The sequence below is a fragment of the Hesperophylax consimilis genome, chromosome 25, assembly GCF_061612785.1.
Source record: "Hesperophylax consimilis isolate HC1 chromosome 25, BYU_Hcon_1.0, whole genome shotgun sequence".
NCBI lineage: Eukaryota > Metazoa > Arthropoda > Insecta > Trichoptera > Limnephilidae > Hesperophylax > Hesperophylax consimilis.
In genome coordinates, this window is record NC_142860.1 from 2206337 (window position 1) to 2231188 (window position 24852).

At 33.7% G+C, this 24852-nt stretch overlaps 1 protein-coding gene across 7 annotated transcripts in view; it reads right to left on the reverse strand.

Moving 5' to 3' along the window:
• RhoBTB (Rho-related BTB domain containing) overlaps positions 1 to 24852 on the reverse strand; it is an 83997-nt gene that overhangs the window by 19341 nt on the left and 39804 nt on the right. For 2 of the 7 annotated variants that reach the window (XM_089646857.1, XM_089646853.1), the window contains exons 2-3: positions 4563 to 4763; positions 4148 to 4251 (exon numbers count right to left, since the gene is read on the reverse strand). In XM_089646857.1, coding sequence (XP_089502983.1) covers positions 4148 to 4251; positions 4563 to 4742 — 284 coding nt within the window. In that variant the 5' untranslated portion in view covers positions 4743 to 4763. Of the gene's footprint in view, positions 1 to 4147; positions 4252 to 4562; positions 4764 to 12318; positions 13211 to 13546; positions 13802 to 24852 lie in introns of those variants that run through there. The other 5 variants (XM_089646856.1, XM_089646851.1, XM_089646854.1 and 2 more) reach the window with 4 other exon arrangements.

Consider the following 24852-nt stretch of genomic DNA (forward strand, 5'->3'; position numbering starts at 1 on the left):
GACTGGGGTAAGGCCAACTTGGTCATTTTCAACATCTCAAAACCCAAGCATATCTGATTTCAATTTGAGTACCCTCCCCAATAAAGACTCCATTGAAATGCTTGGAGTAAATATGTTAGACCGGCTCAAGTATTCAAGGATTCATAGAGGCCCAAGTAAATCTGGCTTCCAAGAAACTGGGAGTCTTGTATAGGGTTATCAGTTTCTTCAATGGTGACAGTTGCCAACCCTATTCTTAACTAATTAAATGTAGCTTCATTCTACGTGAAATTCTCAGGAAACGTGCAGAATTTTGTCGAAATTAGCTAAACCTATATTGCGTTGTCATTATTTCACTAGTAGTGGTAACACAATGTGTTTTGCAAACTTCAAATTTTAGCCAAAAAAAACTTATTTTTTCTTAATTAGCAGTAAAAATTCACTTTCCTCAGGAAAGTTAGTCTGTCACATTTTCCAAACTTTATTGAAGTTTTTTTAACTCGGTTTAAGCAGTTCAGTATTTTAAGGCAGAGTTGATTAGTTAGCAATACATCATGCACGTGCACATCATACAGAGATATTTAAGGCAGAGTTGATTAGTTAGCAATACATCATGCACGTGCACATCATACAGAGATATTTAAGGCAGAGTTGATTAGTTAGCAATACATCATGCACGTGCACATCATGCAGAGATATTTTTAATTTAATTTAATTTATTTCCGAGCACCAGTTGAGTGGAGACATTTCCAGCGTATTTTGTTTGCTTGTACAGTGGGCAACTTAAAAAAGAGATTAATAATAAAATAAAAACGTTAATATTTTCATTTTTATCTCAACGCTGAATATAAGCCAATCAAATATATTTCTATCTTTCTATTTGTGCATCAACAATAAGAGTGTTTATTAAAATAATAACTGACGTAATTTTATTAGAGATAAAAGCTAAAAACAACATTATTATTTCAAAGCAATGGAAGATTTTGCTTCAATCCTTGTCATTATTTATAGAAAGCCAGTTAAACCAGGATATTTCCAGAAATTTTTACTTTACGCCAGAAGTTAATCAGGCCTCATGTCAGAACACTACTTACTTGCTTTATCATTATTATTTTATTACCGTAACATTAGTTAGCTAAGAACCATTAAAAATAATTCTATCGTTTGATAAATAAAAACAAGAAATGAAAATAATAAATAACTATTACAGACCCATGACAAATCACAGAATAGTCTTGATTCCTGACACATCCGTTTATAAGTTTCAGTTTCTAAAATCCGAGTTCATTGAACCAGAATTAGAATCACATTCAGAGTGACAGACATTTTGGTACCCAAATTGGTATTTTGATAGTTAAGGCGAACCTTCACGCTAAATCACTATTTTGATTAATCTTTATAACGAATTGGTGTACATTATGGATACCAAAAAATATGCTGTAGATAAATTGAAGGTTTTCCTATCGTTTCGCTTGAGTAGAATACAAAAAAAAAAAATTACTCTTTAAAAAATATAAAAGTAAACTACTAAAAAAAACTTTTTTTTCAATAGAAATTAGAGATGTGCCGATTATGACTTTCGCCGACTAGCCGACTAGCCGATTAGTCGGTTGTAATAAGACCGACTAGTCGGCTAAGCCGATTACGGTTTCGGGGATTTCCGTAACGCTTCGTTTACGGCTGATTCGCGCGCAATCGCATACGCCGCCTGCAAACGTGTCGGAACATGTTTTGTTTACTTCGCATTGTTCCTTCATTTTTGCCTGTGTAATGGTCGAGAGCGGTGTTTTAGTGAAAAAAAATATTTTTTTTTGTGCATAATTAAAGATAATACTGTTATTATTCATTGAAGTGAACAAGTAGAATTAAAATTTAATCATGTCAAAAAGAAAATCTCGTGTATGGATGTTTTTTGAACAATTGGACAATGATTCCCGTAAAGTTAAGTGTAACCAATGCCAAGAAGGTATTATGTTGTTTTTTATGTTAATTAGGATAGGTACTAATTTTGTTCAATAAATGTCATAATTATGTTTTCTTTACAAGCAAGTAATTTTAATAACTGATTACCAAAGGAAAGATTGCTTTACATTTTTTAATGTATAAGAATGATTATAAAATAAAAAAAATAATATATAATCATGGTTTTTATTGCATGTAGTTCCCCCGCATTCATATTATTGAGAAATACATACAACGTAAGAAGCCGGATAGTCGGCGCTCTTTGCCGATTAGTCGCCGACTAATCGACGACTACAATAGTGGCCGGATAGTCAGCTTTACCGACTAGTCGCCGACTAGTCGGGACATCTCTAATAGAAATGTATGAACGCGTAAAGGAAACAACTTTTAAAAAATACAGTATTATAGCTAAGATTATCTGTGACAATTTCACTTGATTAACTTTTTTGCTTTCTTATAAAATTATTTACAAAATAAATAAAAACAAGTTTTGTGCTTGAAATCGAACGTTTCTAGACTCTGTTTGTCAAGCGGTTTTAATGCCTATTACCTACAATATAAGGTATTCCAAGAATATACACAATTTTGGCTTCTAGCTTCCTCTTAAGTGATAAAAACAGTTTACAACTGTGAAATACATTTGTTTAATTTAAATTCTGCTGCATAGCATACAAGATGAGTGACAACATGAGACGACTACTTGCTACCGAAAATCGGAATCGTCCAAGCCCTTGTCTAGTGGCAGGGCGCACCCCTACTCCATACACGGAGAATTTCCCTCAAACCACCATAGTAAATTGTAATAAATGTTAACTGTTTTATTTTATCTATCCTATATTCAATTTTATATTGCAATTCCTTTGTATGTATGCTTTTATGTGGCAGGCAGAGTATTTTACGCACTGCTCCGTTCAGCTGAATTAAAAAAAAAATATCATTATTATTTTAAAAAAACATTGCAACTTCACATCTGCAGGTGCAATGCAAGATATATTTGTAGCGATGCTACGAGAACTTTCTAGAACGCTCGCCAATACAAAACGCATTGTGGCAGGAACACTCTATTCACAATGCGAGTGTTCGGCGTTCCTACCTACAGTTCTGAAATGTTCTCGAATGCACCTGGGTGGCTATATAATGAGGCGCGCCCAGAAGTACTTCAGTCAGTCATTAATTAGCAGTTTTACGAGTGACCAACTAGCGAGCGCTGTGACTGCTTGCTGCGTACTGAAGCGGCCGACACCGACCGCCGTTTCCCCCGCTTCGCGTCCCGCTCTTTCTTCACCACACCGCTACAGGACCTACTCACCTACACCCGGCTCTGCACGGACTACAATTAATTATGGACTCTCCGGGATCACCTCAGCGCCCTGGCCCTGGCCATCGACCAATGCCATATTATTTTTATTACATTTGACTGGCCCTTGTCTTGTCTTGTATAGGGCTAGCAGATTCTTCAATAATAACCGGCTGCTAACCCTATGCAAACCTCAAGTACGCCCAGCAATTGAATTTAGGAGCCACCTCTGGGCTGGAGCCCCACAATACTTGATAAACCTACTTGATTCTGTACAAAGGAGGGTGGTCCATCTGATTGACAATCCATTTTTAACAGACCGACTGCCATCTATAATATACAGATACAATATGGGCATGCTAGGTCTGTTCTACAGGTATTTTGGAGCTGGCTCTAAAGAGCTAGCAGGATTGATCCCCGATTTCTAAAAAAACTGGGCTAATATAAATGAAATAAGGAGAAATAGGGAGAGAGTACAATGTTTCCTTGCTCCACACAGTGGTTCATCCCTTAGAATGCCACGGATAAAATGCCAAACGCTCACCGTACACCGGCTGATAATATTTTCGTAATAACTTACTTGTTTTTGTAAATCATAAGTCTTACCAGACAATGTGTGGTATTTATATAGTGTTTTATATATCTATCGTATGTTGGTTCCAGACATTCAAGCTAGAATAATTTTCAGGTTATTTCCTTGCTAAGCGAATAAAAAAACAGTCCGCTAAGAGCATTTTTAAAGGTTCAAAATGCTGTAAAATTGAGGCAATTGCGGTGAGCTACTAGGACATCTACTGTGGATGTTTCTTCACACTGAGGGTCAAATATCTAAGAAGGTAAAAAGTAATTAAGTACTAGACTTTTGTGAATGTGGAAGAGAATAAAACAGTATTATTAATAGTGGCTAACCTCCCGTAGGCGAATCTCCTGTCCTTGTCATGATCTCCGAAGGTGTCCCACAATCTCAGCGACACATTGACTCCATCTACGACTTCCCACGATCTTTCCAACACCTGAAAATCAAAAAATCCGTTAGTCCATATCATTATTTTTAGATCAAAACTACTTAAGAGTTCTAACGAGTAGGAGAATTCTGTTAGACTAAAAGAAAGGTAGATAGAGGAAGAATAGAGAAAACCAGGAAGAATTCTATCACAGTACTTTCACACAAGTCTGCAAGAAGAACAAAAGAAATGCGATGTGGGCATGTTTCATGATCCAACATTTGATCAATTAATGATACGGTAATTGAGTGGAGGAGAGGTCGCAATAGAGCTATCAGCAGACTGCCTTTACAAGGAGTGTATTTGCAAAAACCACTTACGTCCTTGTAAATGCGATACTGGTCTATGGCCCACACGGTGGGCACGTGCGTGGTCAGCAGCTGAGCCAGGGACACGTGCTTGTTGCAGGCGCGTGCGCAGATCAAGCGCGTCTTCCCCACGGCAGTATCGCCCACTACCACGCACTTGACCAGCTCTTGGTGTGGCTGTTCGTTGTCCATGATTCCATAGTTTCACCAAGTCTGGAAGTAAAGAGATCAAGTTTCACCAAGTCTGGAAGTAAAGAGATCAAGTTTAACCAAGTCTGGAAGTAGAGAGATCAAGTTTAACCAAGTCTGAAAGTAAAAAGATCAAGTTTAACTAAGTCTGGAAGTAAAGAGAACAAGTTTCACAAAGTCTGGAAGTAAATAGTTCCATTTTTTAAGCTACTCATGAAAATAATAAGAAACAAAAAATATATTATATGGATGTATGGGTTTTTGCATTGATAATTGGTCGAACGGGAGGTGGTGATTAACGATTCATCTTGGACATGAAAAACTAGCATTTTGTCATTTATTTATTCTGTAAAAACAGTATAAAAACCAATAAGTATGTGCGTAGCAAAACTGATTAAAAAAATCTAAAAATATAGCATAATATATAAGGTTTTAAATGTATATGTAGGTACATATATTATAGTTATAAGTATACTTTGTGCTTGAAATTGTTGAAGGACATGTTGATAAATGTTAACATTTCCTGCGAGACAGTTAATTAACATAGTAAGTCTTTCCAGGGGTGTGAGCATTGGTAAGTTAGTTTCGCATCTGGGAAAAAAACCTAGAACGTAGGCTGCAGACACCCTCGCATTCCCGAGATAAATGCATTTGGAAACAGCCATTAGTAAAACCAAACTCTCTCATGTAAAGGTATTGTAAAAATTTATTTGGAATTTTCTTGACCATCAGTACCTGCATAGACAATGTCTTAAGGCCCCCATACCTGATAAACTACTCTTGAGAATGCTAAGCACTAAGCTACAGTAAATCAGCATTATAACTGCGAGGTTGGTCAACTTCCTTGAATTGTGTATGATCAAACTCAACATCTTTGTGGCCGATTTGCAGAACTTCTCAATGCATCATTCACAATTCCTAAGTCCTTACAAGTCGTCATGTGCTTTAGAGATGTATCTTTTATTCTGTAAGTATTACAATATACGATCTTGTGTGACACCGTAAAGCACATAACCATAAAAATACTTTTAGAAATTAAAACTGAGTTTATTAGCAATACTCCAGTCTAACGGGGTAACCAGGCAACTAAGGACACTGACAATTCAACACAATCTTGAAAAGTGACAGAAATTCATGAAAAGTTAAGAAAAAAAAATAGGTTACATTAGGTTAGGTTTTTTCATAGTCGAAAGTGTGTTGAATTGCCACTGTCCTGATTTTCCATGGAACCGTTTTCATTAGATGTATTTAATAATTATTTTTTTTTGGGTTGACTTTGAATTGAATCTTCTAACGCTAACAACTGAGCCAAATCCCAATTGGGTAGGACCGACATTTATTTCGTATATTAACTGCTAAAATGTCATCCAATTTCAGCAAATTTATAAATGTTCGCTTGTGTATCCTTGAATGCCACGAAAGTTGAAAGAATGAGTCTATCTGCTGAGTTTCAGCTGGATCAAACGTCAGGAAGTAGGTTAATTTCCACTTTCAGGATTTGCATTCATTTATTAACGAAAACAAAATCAAAATTCAATTGCATAGGTATACATATATAAAGGGAAAGGTGAGAAGTCAGAAAAAAGTGTATAGAATTCGGTCATAAAATTTGTGTGAATCACGGATTTTCGTACCTAATCATTGATTTTATTTTTTACTAGTTGGCAATAGAAGTTTATTTTCATGGAGCCCCAAAACACTTGATAAACCTACTTGATTCCAGTGGGGTATAACTCCGATCGAAAATTTGAACCGAAATATTGTGACGTCATATGTTTGCCTAACTATATCCACCAATGAAAAACTCTGAAAATCTATGGAATAAACTTTCAAAGTTTTTCATTGGCGTACAGTATAATAAGTAGGGTCCGAATGAGAATTTCACTGTCTATATATTGGCATATCTATGTTTTTTTAGATCCAATTTGTTTCATACAAAAAGCCCGAAGTTATAAATCTGTAGAAGTTAATTTATGCTTGATTCTGTGCAAAGGAGTGCAGTCCGTCTGATTGACAATCCATTGTTAACAGACCGATTGTCATCTTGCATATAGGCATGCTGAGTCTGTTCTACAGGTATTTTAATGGAGCCTGCTCTAAGGGGCTAGCAGCATAGATTCCAGGTGCACCGGTGCAGGTGCGTGAAACACGACGTATCCGAGCGGAACACCCGTTCATAGTTAATGTTGGCTTCATGAGAATGGGCCGCTTCTTCGACTCGTTTTTGTGTAAGACGGCTTGTATGTCGAACGATTTACCGGAATCTGCTTTTCTCCTTCATATAATCCGGGCCTCTTCAAGACCCACATTAATAATTCACCCCTACAGCCCCTACCTTAACCCGCCTCACAACGCTGCCTAACCGGGTGGCTACATAGCTCCCTGCCTTTACACTGTATAGTCAGAGGCGCTCTTGGAAGGTGTCACATAAAAATAAAAGCCAAATACGAATTTGTAAAGTGCGTCGTTTATGTTTACTAATTTATCACTATTTTAAATCACTATATTTCTATAAATAGTTTCAGTATATCAATGACGGAATGGCTCACGGCCTATAAATACATACGGTTGTGTTTTAGCTATAATTTTATCGATACTCTCGGACCAATACATTATGGACCTTGCCATCGGATTGTATGTATCTCTCTGCGTACTCCTTCGGAGAAACGGGGATTTGGTATGAGGGTAGGTTAGTAGTGATAATACCTACATACCTATAATACCTACATTCAATTTATTAAATACAGACTCGAAAACAATTATACAAATGAACAAGCAATACTGCAATTAAAACAAGGGTTTCCGATATACGTAGATACCCACCTTTTGTCTAATTTATTTCTTAATATTTGTGAGGTAGGTACCGTGAGCGAATAATTTTCCTATGATAATATTCAAGTAACACTATCCAATTTTCTTGAAATCTGAAGCGATCAATAAATATCCCATTTTTTAAAATGGACAACATTCGGGAATTAGGTACCTACCTACAGTTATACGTGAATTTTCTTATGATTCTTTGGCATATTTTATATATTTTATCCTATTTTCCAGAATCGTACGATGAATGAAGTTTTCCCACGCAGATTATAATATGTATGCGCGCGCAAATTCGATACTCAAGTCCGTTTGACAGTTCGGTCACTAACCTATCGCAACAAGCAACCACGTCAATGCGAAAGAAAATGAAAACTTTTCTCCCTGCTAAAAATAGACACAGTATGGATTTATCTGATGCTTAGAAACCGGCACACATCTCACGCATAACAGATTTATAACGCCATTTATTTCATTTTGAAGATACTGTTAAAAAAATAATGACCGGTGCGCCAAGAACGGCGCGAAACGGTGATGCAGCTGGCGCGGGTTTGAATTATAAATGAAGAAAATGCGCAGCGGTTTTTCTACGAAACATTTAATTTGAATTTAGAATAAACGCGACAACAAAGACGTCTGTAACTAACTAGGTACTTGCTTGATTGAAAAAATACCCTTTGAATATTCGAATGAAGAAAATGCGCAGCGGTTATTCTACGAAACATTCAATTTGGATTTAGAATAAACGTGACAACAAATATGTATATAACTAAGTAAGTACTTGCTTGATAGAAAAATACTTTTTTTGAACATTAGAATCAATAAAATGGGCAGTGCTTTTTTCTACGAAACAAATTATATTTTAATTTAGAATACAAGCGATAACAAAGAAGTTCGTAAGTACCTCTATAACGCCCTTGGGGTTATTTTTTCACCAAAATAGGGCTTTTGAAATTACCAAAATATTATTACAAATTTAAGTTTTTAGAATATTCAGATTATGAAAATTCGCACCAGTTTTTTTACGGAATATTAATTTCATTTATTGAAATAATAGAAATTGAGTAAGTAGGTACCTAGATATTTAATAAAAACGTGTGAAATTTTAAATATTAGCATTAAAAAGGCTGCGATGGTTTTTTACGAAACATTAAAAATGAATTGTTTATCATTAATGGAATAAACGAAACTTAGTAGTTTTTAGGATAATTATTATTATTTAATTAAATAATTACCCTTTTGAATTTACCATAGAAAGGGAGGTATATTCAAAACAATATTGTATGTTCTAGTAATGTGAATTGAATTAGTGTTATTATCTACTAGAATCGTTGAATTAGTTTTCTACCAAATAACATATATATGAATTGTAAAGAATTTTTGTCATGACTATTATGACAATAGATTGATTTTCCATTAGTATTTTAGAATTAGTTTTCCACGAAACATAAAATAAGGAAGATGAACATAACATTTGATCTTAATTTTGAATGTAAGTAAGTGCCTACCTAATTGATACTAGTAAATTGAGATACTGTTATCGTAGGACTAGCTGAAATCTCCGGCGTCGCCCGGGTTATTTTTTCGAAATCAGACGTAGACGGTGATCTTTCTCTTATTTTGAAGGTCAAGTGTGCAAATTTTCATCAGTCTCGGAATAAAACTGTAGATGTGTATGTATACATTTCAAATCCACGCCGCACGCCCGGTATCCATGGTGTCCGGTACAGACACTCTTATTTGTGTAAATTATTGTAGAATTAATTGGTTTCCTACAAAATATACAGTATGAATAGAAAAAAAAATGGTAGTAAGAACTGGAAATTAATTGAAATCCAGTGAAAACCAGAGAAATGTTTTTCTACATTATAAGATAATAGTATGATGTAATATACGTGTCCAAAACATTATTATTTGTTAATATGGAACAAATAAATACTATTTGTAATTTGAATTAAGTAAAAAAAAGAATAAAGTAGCTTCATCAGCATTGGTTAGGAATTGGTCAGTGTAGGCACTAACCAATTAGCCACGGAGATATTTCCAAGTAAAGTTATACGTAGGTAAATGATTACAATTTCCAATGCATGTCATCTATCTATACAGGGTGTATCGGCAAGTACCCGACAAACTTTAACCAACTATTCCTCAGCACATTTGGAGTAAAAAATGTTATGGGCGCTTTGCTGTCCGGTAACATTTTTTTTCCATTAAAAACAAAAAATAAATAAAAAATCCACACTCCGTCACTGTCATTTGCCTTGTTTCTCGAGTTCAACAGCTGTTATTAGCAAGTGCGTCAAAAAGTGTCCTCGCTCTTTCGCACACACTAAATAATAATAGTTAAAAATGAGACGAATGGTGCTGTGCCATTTCGTTGTGATTGTAAAAGCGCGCCAACGTAGGTACGTACGTACATTATTCAACGAAACTCGAACAAAATATTGCCAGACGGGTTTTCAAACTTTGACAAAGGATAAAACATTGGTGAGATGTGGTGAAAATATGAATAATAATTTTTTTATTAAAACAAAAATGTTACCGGACAGCAAAGTGCCCATAACATTTTTTACTCCAGATGTGCTAAGGAATAGCTGGTTAAAGTTTGTCGGGTACGTGCCGATACACCCTGTATATCTATGTAAATGTTCGTTTGTTCAAAATCTTAAATCTGCGAAAATTCTTCAACGATTACTTTGAAATTTTGACAAAACGTTGCATTCGAAATAGGTACGTGTATTTTTATCTACATCACATATGTCACATGTGACAGGTAAAAACATGTTTTTTTTAACAACAGCGTCATTTCTTAAAACATGTTTTTTTAAATAAAAAAACAGCGCCATCTGTTGGACAAACATATTTTTTTTTAAACAGCGCCATCTGTTGGACATAAAATCAACACGCGCTACTGTTTCTCTATCCGCACAGACAGACTGAGCCACAGCAACGCGTGGCGGGGCACAGCTAGTTTAAAAACAAAATACTGATTTTTGCATATTTGAGAACTTATTATTCTTTTTAACATAATTGTTCATGGCTAACTAACTAATCATCACGCCGTATCTCGTAGAGAGGACTCACCGTCAAACTCGGTCTTGGCACACACTCCTTGCGTCATTCACATTCATACACACTCTTCTCTTATTCATGGCAATGTCAATAAACCCTATTATATACTTTTATGATTTTCAATTCTTTTAATTTTTGTTTTATCATTTCACCAACTTCTAAATACGGTAAACTAAATTTTCCACAATTAATAATAATTTTTAAGTTCGATAATTGGTCCTAAATGCGGTTTTTTCAGGTTAAGGCGATGCAATACGTCGTGTGACATTTTGAATCAAGCCGCTAACAATAACACCCCTTATGTAGATGGCGATAAGGTTTAAATTCCCGTTCAACACCATCCGACTTTTTTGATAAATACAACAAAAAAAAAAAACATGGCCAAAAAGTGGCTTTTATTTTATTTTGCGGACGTTCAGGCACAAATATTTAATTGTTTTACGATCATTTTATAAAGAACTTAATTTGCCACATTATACAATAAAACCGTAACCGAAAATGCGTTCGTAAGTAGGAGATTTTTAACTCTAAAGCAGTTTTTATAGGCTTGATACATTATTTTTTCTATGCTTATTAAAAGACTTATTTAAAAAAAAAACTGGATTATCTAGTAGGCCAAAATGTGTTCTACTCGCAGTACTTAATTAAAGCATCGAAAACATTTCTAAGTGATCAAATTTTCAAACCAAAAAAACATGATTTTGCATTTTACGGGGCGGCCCTGTTTTTAAAAAAACAGGGGCGGACCGGACCACCTGTTTTACTGAGGGTTATATATTTATACCCTGACTCCCATAAGACAAGCACCACTGGTTCTATAATTCTATGAAACAAGATTTAGCATTTAAAAGTTTTGTAGATTTTTTAATAAAAAAAAATAAATACAACAAAATTGAAGTGATAGTAACTTTCATAATGCCTTTGTCTAATTAAACTTGCTTTTTTAGTTTCGTGTAAAGCAGTAATTACAGTTAACACGATAAAAAACTTTATCTTTGATCGGGTTTCAAATTTGAATATTTTTAATTGCATACGTTGATTTATAATACAAAAAAAACTTTCATTTTGTTTCAAGAACAGTATTTCATTTTGAAACACGTTCAAATATCAGAGGCAGGGCTTAATGTTTTTTTAACTACATGACCGTGGATAAACAGAACAAACATCTTTAAGTACTTCTGTTTAAATTTCGAATTTGTTTTCTAGAATGAATTAATAAATTAATTGATTAATGAAATGGAATATTGGAAGGGGAAATTAACCCACTTCCCGACATTTGATCGAGCTGAAACTCAGCAGATGCACTCGTTGCCGATGACAATGCATTCTATCAACTGTGGCATGGTTTTATATTAGTGGTACTCACACATTTCTCTGAAATTGGACGACACTATAATACATTACGGCAGTTAATCTACGAAATAAATATCGGTATCATCCAATTAGGATTTGGGTTAAGTTATAGCGCGATTTCCTCATTTTCAGTCAGTCCCTGGGGAGGAAGGTTCAATCCTCAATCAAACCTCAACAAAATAAGAATTTTTAAATATGTACATCTATTAATAAAAAAATGTATAAAAAAACTTTATACTGGTTGTTTTTTTTTGATAATGGATTTTACCAGACTGAACAGTTCAAAGATGGATTATAAAATATATTTATATCTAACATAAAGTACTATGTAACTTACCTTCTATTAATAAATATCACGAGTAAACAATTCACTTTACCATACAAAGGTGTTATTAATTTTAATAACGTTTGTCTGGAGATGTTTGACCTCTTTATATGTTAATCAAATAATAAGTGATATTATTAATACGCGACTTGTTGTTTTCTCTCGGTAATTTATTAAACACGTGAGTTGAAATAATAGTCATAAATTTATATAGCGCCATAATAAACTTAGACATGAAAAGATAAGTTAAACTGGTAGGGGATAGATGAAAATAGACTGATTGTTGTGAAAATGAGTTATCTGAGACGTATGTGTTGTATACATGCATGAAATTGACTTGAGATATTTGAAATAGCCAGAGGAAGGATGGAAGTTTACTGAATGCTGTTCAAACAAGATCCCTGAGAGCTATGTGCGGTAAAACTGTTTGACTATATTAAAAATGTGGACATGTCAAACTGGCAGAGGAAGAATGAAAAATACATAATAGCTGTATAAATTAGATCCATGAGGCAATATTACAATTGTGGAAATCGGGAAAGAATGCAAGACTTGTATAAACGCAATGATAAATATTAAGAAAGGGACGCATAGATGGTTTAGATTGCCAGAAGTAATATAATACGACGCGAAAGTAAATAGTAGAAAAAGCCGAGGATTCCGGAGGAAGACAAGGCACAATTAATTTATTGACTCTAATATTATGCTTTGTCAGAATAACAAAAGTGTATGTATGAAAGTTAATTAAATAAAAAGCCAGAGAAATGGGATCTAAACTAATACCATAAATACTATAAATGCGCGGTTAATTTTCAGTTTAAATAACACCAGAACCTAGTCGGTACAACAAATAACAACACTGTAATACGAAAAAAAACAATTTTGACGTTTGAGCTCTGCGGCAGCTAGGAAAATTGTGATTTAATTTCTAATGGTGTATCGTGCGGAAAAAACAAATTAACAACAAATTGACGAGAAGCAAACCAGAATGCACGAATTCTGCATAATGACGTAGAAATCACTTATTTCATATCTGGTCAAAAGCGGATAGCATTACAACAAAAAAGAAAGCAATTTTTTAGACAATATAACAAGAAAATTTTGATTTTTCCGGAAAAATCACATTATTTCCTCAATTTTATACTGTAGTGGGTGAGTTTAAACCTTGCATATTGTTTGTAATAATGATTTTTCACTTTTAAAATAGAATTTTTTCATCAATTATCGAATAAATACGTACCGTTTTCGCAAGCTTCCCTGTCGACTGTCAAAATTGTTAAGTGTCGAGTTTGGAGCGATGGCGGACTCGCGTTGAATAGGGAGTTGGGAAATGTGCCTATTGCATCGTTTGCTTCATTCACAATCACCGTTTTGTTGACATTTTGTTGTATTTTTGGTGAATATCGGCCGTCGAGTTTGAGATATCGAACCGATGGCGGAAGGCGACGGACGGAAAACACACTGGTCGGGCGCGCGGCGGCTTGCGTCAGACGGGGTGAGGATGCCAGGCGAAGGAAACTCGTGAAACCCGCTTTGGTTGGTGCGGCGATTTTCCCCATTTCCAGGGAAATTCTAACATAATTTCCATAGATTTTTTCCTCGCGTGAACGGTGTCCGGTTGGATGCAAAAAATGGATTAAACAAAAAAGTGAGAATCAGTTCAAAGAATAGGTTAGTTAAGTTTTGCTTGTTCTTTTTCTTAACTTTTCTTCAATGTTACATTTCGTTACTGTTTTATTTTATCGTGGAACACGTGTTCATTTTGTGGTTTAGGCACTTAATAATAATAGCGAGTTCCAGACTTACCAAGCGTTTAGTTTAATTTTATCTACACATGAAGTTATGAGGACTAACTGAAAGCCTATGCTATCATGATTGAGATTTGTATAACGCCGTTTTTGTGAAAAATCACCGCGCTATGATAAACTTTCGTGTAAAAGTGTTGAAAAGGCGTTTGCAATGTCTCTCAGCTGTGCGCCAGTGCTAATGGAATTAGATCTTCAAATCACTGTCCGTCGAAATATCGATAGAACAAACACAGCATACGCACCTGACTGCAATCCGTTGGCCCAATAAATGGGGTTGTCTTCTACAACGAAATTTCGTTTTATTAACAAATGCAGGGGCGTAGCTACCTAGGGGCTACGCGGGGCAGTGCCCCGGGGCCCTCAAGCTCAGGGGGCCCTCGAATCCTTACCAGAAATCTCGATCGAACTGAACTTTTGGAAATTTCTCCCATTTTCAAAATAAATATGACAGGTTGCAACTTGCAACCCCACTTTAATCATGACAACTCAGTTGAGAGAAATTCAAAATTTATGCCCAGGGAATTCCCCTAAATTCAACTAAATTCAGGAAACAGCATCAAACGTTGGGATCTACTGTCAAAATTCAGACTTCAAATTCAATGCGAATCGGACTCCACTCTAAAAAAACTTAACCCGACTAGATGGTCCAGTAGGGTCAATACGATATCTGCAATAAAAGTTCGTTATTTTGATATTATCAAAGCATTATCAGAAATAGTTCTAAAGAGTCCTAATAAAGATAAGCGTAGTGAGTTCGTGTTGCTTTGCGAATTCATGCACCGTGCATTGAACGACATCAATTATGCATCCAAAACTTTACAAAAATGCGACATCAATCTGGGTGAGGCGAGTAAAGTTTTAGCAGAAACCAAAGCAAAGTTGCAAATTTATAGAAATGATTTCGAATTATTCAAGTGCAAAGCCAGTGAAACTGCAAGAAAATATGGTATCCATACCCATTTTCAAAAAAAGGCAAAGAAAAGTTTTAAAACATTTTGATGAATTAGCTGCTGATCACCGATTTCCAAACCGAGAAACAAATATTTAAAATTGAGATTTTCAATAATGTACTAGACACAGTAATATCTCAATTAGATACACGTTTTATTGGTATGAGTGCAGTCTGTCATATATTCGATTTTCTAACACCAACATTTTTATTACATGTTGATGAAGCAACTTTATTACAAAAGTGTGACGTATTCCAAAGAAAATATTCAAATATAATAGGGCCTAGTTTTTCACTTCAATTTATTAATATTTACCATCTAGTTTTACCTCAACTAACTCAAGCATGGACTGTTCACCAATTATGTAAGGAAATAATGAGGCAATATGGAGTGCTAATGTTATTATTCTTTACAATTCCTGTCACTTCTGCAGCAGCTGAAAGGTCATTTAGCAAATTAAAAATAATAATTTAAGAAATAAGATGGGCCAAACTCGACTCCGACATTTATCGCTAATAGCAATTGAAAACAAAACCGCATCAAGCCTGGATTTAAACGAAGTCATTGATACTTTTGCGAAAACTAATGCTAGGAAAAAATTGTAAATATAATTGTTATTTAGTCAGTTGGTAGGCCCGACCTTTATATAATACACCTTTGAATCTTCTCCATTTTGTTTTATTAGCCAAACCTACATTAAGTATCAATTGTAATTTATGTTGTTACTGTTTAATATTTTTATTACCTGCCCTGCAGTCTGCAGTGCACAAAAAAGAGCGTAAGTAGCTTAGCATTTTTAAAGTGTTTTTATATTTCATATTTTTATTTGATAAAACCTTTACATAGCAGTGGGGCCCCATTTTTTAATTTGCCCCAGGGCCCTTGGTTACCTAGCTACGCCACTGAACAAATGTATCGTATTAATTAGAATATGCTAATGATAGAACTTTTTGAATTTTCGGAAAATGCCGAATAGAACCGAAGATAATAAGCCGTCAAAACGTTGATATGTGTAGCCGGCCGACAAACGTGTAACATCACGGTACACGCGCAGCAGTAGGTTCTTACTCCATTCGAATTATGAATTGGATTGCGTGTGACGTCACCATACCCAATTGCATACACTTTACCAAAAATTATGAGACAACCTCATAGGTTAATCTTAGTAATTTATTTAAGATATGAATAATATTTAAAACCCTGACTATGTTCAAAAACGTACGATTCGTTTGATATTCTCCTCTACCAACAAACGGATTGCAATCTTTATAGCTTCGGCACCGGTGCATAGTCGGAATATACGCCAAACGCGCGCTCAACACGGTTAACATTTGTCACATGAGAACGACTCGTTCTTGAGTTCAACAGCTCGCTTATGTGTTTCTTCCCTCTTACAGCATAGTTGAGTAGCGGCTCACTATTTCTTCTTATTACAGACGTGTACAGATTATTAAACTAAATTCACATGTTTTACATCTTTGGAGATAATTTTTACATGGTTTTATATTTTATTAATCTAATTGCTTTTATTTAATGAGAGCTATGTTTAGTCTTGGTTTTTTTATATGGCAACCATGATTTCCAAATGCTGATGGAAAATTCATGAACACAAGGTTCCTTGCTACAATGCCAAAGTTGTCTTGGCTTGGAAATAGTGGAAAGAGCCCTGATGTGAACGTTTTCGAAAATCTATGGTCGATTGTGAAGAAAGAATTGAAGAAAACCAAGAAAAAAATAACACTCATCGAGGAACTCATTCGAAAGGGCTCAAGCGAAGTTTTTTATAGTACGTATACATTTGTGAACCGAAACGCGAGCCGACCCACGAATTACGTGAAAGGAACGAAGCAACTGCAAGTGGCGTTTAGCGCTATTTGCAGTTACTTAGTTCCTTTCCCCTAAGTTCAGGTTCGGCTCCGCAGTTTGACTCGCGTATGTATACATAGCATTACATAGGGTTTGAACGAGATAGTAATATTTCGCTTGCGAAATGCAACCAAGCTTAATGTATCCCATGCGTTGTTATTATACATGTATTGTATTTGGAGAACCAATTTTGTCACTGTAATTATTACCTATTTTTTACTAGTAGTGATCTTTTGGTGTGTTATTTAAATTGCTTGAGTCTAATTATGTGCACAAACTACAGAAAATTTCAGAACACTCGCTAGTAGTGTATTACCTACTCTTTCTTACTAGTTACACTGAACAATAATAACACCTATACGTAATCGAATTACTCAACAATTTTCCCGACTTTTCAGTAAATACTTTCAGCACTGGCATCACCCAGACGAATCCAAGGTGTATGCTCGCTTTTTGTATGTGTAGGGTACACTATGCTATTGAACAATACAATACTGCTTCATTAGGTTAGGAACCTGGCTACAGTACCTACCTACCTACGTACGTATACCATATTTAGTTCTTACCGTACTATAAATTGAACGACGCAGACTTGGATGTCTCTATGCAATATAATACTAGTAATTCTGTGATGCTTCTTTGAACAGAAGACCGAGTAGACCTTGCGTCTAAAAAAGTATGTTTCTAATTATTTCTCATTTGATAACGCAAAACCAAATTTTCCCCTGAAATCATAAGATCCAAAGAAACGTCACTATATCAAAGACAATGATTCTTTTTCAAACTTTCTTCAAGCACGTAGGTTAGTAGGTACCTTAGTATTGAACAAAAATGCGAGTAAGAAAGTCCAAATAAACACGACGATTTTACATAAAACATATAGGTACTTTCTAATGCCTTTTAACACATTTTTTTGGTTTGACTACTGAGGATTAAACCTTCCTACCCAGGAACTAGTCGAAAACTCTACCAATCGAGCCAAATCCCGATTGGATAAGACCGAAATTTATTGCGTATCTTAGCTGCTGTAATGTAATGGAATTTAAGAGAAATGTGTATACATATGTCAGCTTGCATGTGTATACGTGATTTCAACCAAAATTTGATGGAATGCATTGTCATCGACAACCAGTATATCTCCTGAGTTTCAGCACGATCGAATGTCGGGAGTGGTTTTGTGGGAAAAACAAAAGTGAAAATCAAACGGATGTATTTAAAAATAATCTTCTATGAAACTTATTGTTGTGTTCCCACAAACAGTTCTCAAACTAGTCGTGGAAGGAGATTTTAGAGAATGAGTTCTTTAAATTAAATCAGGGATTTATTTAATACTTCGCGTATTACAAGAGTGACTTCGATGGTCGACCTAACTAGGAGCTGGCTAAATGAGATCTGCAAACACCATGTTTGTCTGGAAGCAGCCTAACTGGCCCTAGCGACTACTGACTACTAGCTGCCATCTTGCGGACTTCCAAGCAAGCTCTTTGCACTGCCATCTATGAGTGCATCTGTGAAGCTCTTAGCCAACTTACTTCCCAACAGTTATTCAAAGCTACCCAAAGTTAGTCATCTGGTCAAAGATCTGATTGCTTGAAAAATAAATAAAGTGGATGCAGAATATTTTCTAAAATGCAGACGGAATAAACAAACAAATTTACATAAGATGACATGCCAAACGGTCGAGTTAAAACAGGACTTCGCTAAGATCAATCTATTGCATCGGTATTAAAAATGGTGTCCGGATAAATCATCACAATGATAATTCATCACATCTTTAAAAAGTAATATAACGTCATGGAAAGTGATGAAACAATAACTTTATTAACTGGGTTAGGTGGGTTAGGTTAGGTTAGGTTGGGTAATTTTTTTTTTTCATCGTTTCTAATGACTTTATATCACTTTTTAAAAGTGTTTTGAATTTTCACTGTGTTGAGTTATCATGGAACCGAATAAACAAATTTAATATCACAACACCCAGATTGATTTAACCGAACAACCCCATCAACCCAGGGCACCCCCGCTAAGTCACCAAATGTAGCGAACCACTTTTGGTGATCTATGGCAGAAATGTTGGTTATTTTTTTTTTTTTTTTAAGTTTTTTTTATTAGTAAAAAAAAGATACACGAATTACATAATATAACAATTACATAATATAATTACACAATATAGTAGGTTATTAATTACATAATATAATTATTCGATGTACCCCCATAAATAAGCAGGGCTTGTGTGTATGGGGGTGTTGTTATATTTGTTTATATTTGATTCAGTTCAACTGTTCGGAATACTTTTTAAGGTGGCTTTTGAATTCGTTTATATTTGCATTCATGTTTCTATTTTTTTCTGGTAATGAGTTAAAAAATTTAACTCCGAGATATTCATGGTTGAACTGTCCTATTGTTTTTTTACATTTAGGAGTAGGAAGTATTGACGTTTGTCTAAGATTTCTGTTATTTTTAAAGGGTGCAATTTTATTTTGAATATTGTTTTTATAAATTTGTAATGTTGCATGGTAGAAGTATAATGCACTTAATTTTCTGACCTTAAATTGTTTGAATAAAAGTTCGGACGAATATGAATAGGGTTTTTTTAATATGGTTTTTATTATTAGTTTTTGTGATATGTAAATTGTTTGAGTTTGATTTTTATATGTACCGCCCCTAAAGATATCTAAAGAATGTTTCCCAGGGCGCTGTGTTAAGCCAATGCCATACATAGTAATGCAAAATCATGTGCTTTTGGTTTGAAAATTAAGTCTTTTTATAAGCCCAGAAAAAAATAATGTATAGGCCTATGAAAACTGCTTTAAAGTTCAAAATCTCCTACTTACGAGCCCATTTTCAGTTATGATTTTATTGTATAATGTGGAAAATTAAGTTATTTATAAAATGATCGGAAAAAATAAATATTTATGCCTGAACATCTACAAAATAAAATAAAAGGTACTTTTTGTCCATGTTTTTTTCTTGCATAAATCAAAAAAGGCGGATGGTGTTATGCGTGAATTTAAACCTTATCGCCATCTACGTAAGGGTTGTTATTGATAGCGGCTCAATTTAAAATATTGCACGACGTATTGCATCGCCTTAAAATATATAAATTGGTGACCTTCATGGCTTTTTGCTGACGTTTTTGACCCTAATAGAGTTTGCGTGTTCGAATCACATTTAAATGCAACGAAATAAATATTTATGAACTGTCCTGGGAATTTTCTACATTGCATTTATATTAAATGCGCAACGAGTATGTAAAATTTCCCCAGGGAATATTCACTATGCTCTTAGTATAGCCCTGGTAAAAGAAAATCTTGAGTCACGTCATGTCAATAGTCAGAATAACAGAAGAATATGTATGAGACGATGCATGAGTGCGAATGAAGCACGAAGCATGAAAAAATGAGTATTGTCAACTTATTAAGAATTTCTTAAAATTATTGTTAATCCAGTTAAAAACTGGATTGCAGGCCGTTTCCTGACAAATTTTTAGTAAATTCGTAATAATATCGGAACACGTGTTCATCCACCAGAATTTGTCTTGATAATATATCACGACGAAACGCGAAAAACACGTGTTTCGATATCGTGATAATATATTCGTATTTTACTAAAACTTTATCAGTAATCCTATTAATTCATTCGTAAAGGCCTGCAATCCCGTTTTTAACTTTTACCAAAAATTTGAAGTGATTCTTAATAAAATAGCAATCCTCGTTATTCTCCGTGCAGCTAGGTACCTAATATTTTTTTTGTCTTCTAGTGGGTACCATTTTCTTTACACTTAGCTTTTCCTCACCCCTTCATTAGCACGGTCGATCGATAAAGGTTTTATCGATAATTTATTTATTGTCGCTATGAAGGCTTTTACACGTATTCAATGTTTAAGGTAAGCTGATCAGGAGTACAATAATGAGTGTATATGAGAATACAATATAAGTAGGTACAATTCACACTTAACATTTAACATTTAACATTTACGATAAATTATTAGTAACAATAATTAGTCGTCTGTAATATCAATACAAATTGAAAATATCTCCCGAGTAAAAATATAATAAGCAGTAATTGTTGATTGAAGTACTAGTACATATTGAATTATTTGGCGGTTTGGAAATGAGCCGACGTGGCTCAGTGGTCCAGAGCGTCTGACCGGACATCAGAAGGCGCGGGTTCAATTCCCGTCGGCGGCATTTATTTTTAGTCGGGATATATTTTCAATTTGAATTGATATTACAGGCGACTAATTTTTGCTTATAATAATTTATTGCACTTTGTTCTATACATTAAAAATCTTGTCTTATAAACAAGAGTTTAAAAAAAAAAACATTGTTAATGTTAGTAAAATAAATATGATATATTTGATTTAGATAAGATTGTTATTTTTTTTGGTAAACTAATGTTTAAGACAAGACTTTTTATGCATAGCACAAAGGGTAACAATTATTTTTATAAGCAATAATTATTAGCCTGAAATACTCATCCACATTGAAAAATCTCCTGATAAAAGATACATGTTGGCGTCATGTATCTTTTATCAGGAGATTTTTCAATGTGGATGAGTATTTCAGGCTAATAATTATTGCTTATAAAAATAATTGTTACCCTTTGTGCTTTGCATAAAAAATCTTGTCACATTAGTTTATAAAAAAAAAATTATAATTAATATTTGACAAGTTCAAGTATCTTCACCAAAAAATATAGACAATTTGTCTCGACGCCATCTAGTGAGAGAGTTAGCACTTACAATGACCGCTTTAAATTTTAAACCCTGTATAAATAAATATACTATAGAATTTAATAATCAAACACCATCGTGTATTGATCATATATGGTGTAATTCCAACTACACTGGTAATCTTCAAACAATAATATGGAGAAACAACATAACGGATCATCATACATGTATTCTTAACCTTAACATAGAAAAACAAAACATTAATAATAGTAATAAATCTAACATGCCTAAAATATCGATAAACCAACAAACACTTCATGAAAAACTGTCTCACGAAACATGGGAATCTATACTCTGCACAGAAGATGTCAATATAAGCGCTTTAAAATTTCATGACACCTTACAAAAGCATATAAAGGATTCAAGCTGTGAAATACACAAAAAAATATATAAAAACAAATTCAAAAAAATTAAACCATGGATTACCCATGGTCTAGTTGTTTCCATTAGAGAAAAATAAAAAATTATTTAAACTTACAAAAAAATTCCCACTAAATAATTCGATCATTTTACATTTTTTAAAATACAGAAATAAACTAACGGCACTAATTAAAATGACCAAAGAAGAATTCTACAAACAAAAGATGTTAAATTCAGGTAACAGTGGTAAAAAAATTTGGAAAACAATAAATGAAATAATTGATAAAAAATGAAGACAAGTGACATTTTAAAGCTACACATTAACAATAATATGATGCAAGTTTCTGATAACCCAAAACTATGTGCGAATGCTTTCAATAAATTTTTTTCAAATGTTGGAAAAAATCTCGCAAACGAAATAACTAACAACATAGATAATACCACCACATTAGGAATTCCAGTAGCTTCATTAAATAAAACGGTAAAAACATTCGAAACTATAACTGAACAAGAAACTGTTGTTATAATACAAAACCTAAAAACTGAGTCCGCACTAGGTTTTGATGGGATAACCGTTGAAATTCTGAAAAAAAATCTTAACTTTTTGAAAAAACCTATTACACATATCATAAATAATAGTCTTAAAAAAGGATTTTTTCCATCTATTTACAAAAAAACTATTATTTCACCGATTTTTAAATCAGGTGATACTAAAGAAATTAATAACTACCGACCTATATCAGTATTATCAAATATCTCAAAAAATTTTGAAAAGGTAGCAAAAAAGTAACTACTAAAATTTATTGAAACTAATAATTTATTGAGTGACCAACAATTTGGATTTCGCACAAAAATAAGCATACAGGACGCAATCATAGATTTAACAACAAAAATACATCAAGCTCTAGACAAAGGCAAAAAATCTCTTGCAATATTCATAGACCTAAAGAAAGCCTTCGACAGCATAAGTCACAAAAAATTACTGTACAAGCTTAACAAAATAGGAATTATAGATAATGCCAAAATGTGGATAGAAAGTTTCCTGAACTCTAGAAATCAATATGTAAAAATAAATGACACTCTCAGTGAATCGAACACAAATGACTTTGGAATACCACAAGTCACCATATTGGGCCCTCTTCTATTATTATATGTTAATAGTATCTTTAAATTATCATTAACAGGAAAACTCATTTCATATGCAGATGACACTGCAATTATATTTCAAGCGAATTCATTGAATGAACTTGAAATAGTTGCTAACAATGATATCAATAAGTTAAAAGAATGGTTTGATAAAAACTTATTAACATTAAATATTGAAAAAAACATATTATATAATTTTTAGTATAAACAAAAAAAAACCCCTTTTATTACTTTAAATATTAAAATACATTAAAAAAAATGCACATCAAAAAGATCAACTTGCCAAAATAATGACTGTTTTATTCATAGGAAATAAAAATGAAATGAAATATTTAGGTGTAATAATAGATATTCACCTTAAGTGGAAAACTCACATAAACAATATCATAAATAGATTAAGAAAACTCATTTACATATTTATTAGTCTAAGAAATATACTTAACTTAAAAATTCTTAAAAATATTTACTACGCTCTAGCCCATTCAATAATACAGTATGGTATCGTTGCGTGGGGGGGGGGAGCTTACAAATCATCACTTTTACCGCTGGAAATCACTCAAAGGCTGTTAATAAAAATTTAAATAAAAAAACCATCAGACTTCCCAACCTTACAACTTTTCAAAGATTTTCAAGTCCCATCACTAAAAAATACAAATACAAAAAATACGCTGCTTCAAATCCACAAAGATCTCTATAAGAAGTCACACCATGCCATGGTTCGTGTCGAGAGCAATAGGCAAAATACAATGGGCCGCTTATGCACTCCATTAATGCACACCAGTTTTGCACAACACTATTACACGTACACTGGAGTGGTGTGGTTTAATCAACTAACGACAGAGATGAGATTAGAACCGGATTATAATAAATTTAAAAACAAAATAAACTTCACTATCTTAAATGATTTAACGAATTAGAATGACGATGATATCTCACTTTATTATTTTATAAATTATTGTAAAAAAAACTAAAATCTCTTCACTTTATATGTTTTTATGATTATTTTTTTCTTCTATTTACATATGTATGTTAAGTTTTTATTTTTTTCCCTTTACACACGAGTTTTAGACTCTTGTAAAGGTAAACATGTTAATTTTTATTGAAATATGTTCTTACTATGTAAATTTAAATAATTATACTGTATTTTATAAAAAAAAAAAATTTAAAAAAAAATGCCTTTCTCATATAAAATAAAATTGTTTTTTTTTAGGTAAAAAAAATGTAATTAGCAGTAATTGTTGAATGAAACACTAGTATATATTGAATTATTTCGCGGATAAGAGATAAGCCGCCATAGCTCAGTGGTCAGAGCTGTCGACCGGTCCCGTTGGCGTCATGTATCTTTTATCAGGAGATTTTTCAATGTGGATGAGGATTTCAGGCTAATAATTATTGCTTATAAAAATAATAGATTAGATTGGGTATTATACAGAACATGTTTAACATTAGTATAAGAATGAACAAGAACGGTTTTTTGTAAAGCAAATTTATAGTCAACAAACATTTATTACGCCCGATTGGGTGTTTTATGGATCATAGAAAAAAATATATAAACACACGTTGAGGATAGAGAGGCTTTTCAACAATAACTCTTGGGTTTTTCGAGCCCCAGATGCGACAATTTTGCTTGTTGACGAAGCCACGTTGTTGAAGCATGTATCGTTCCATTTTTATTAATAGCGTA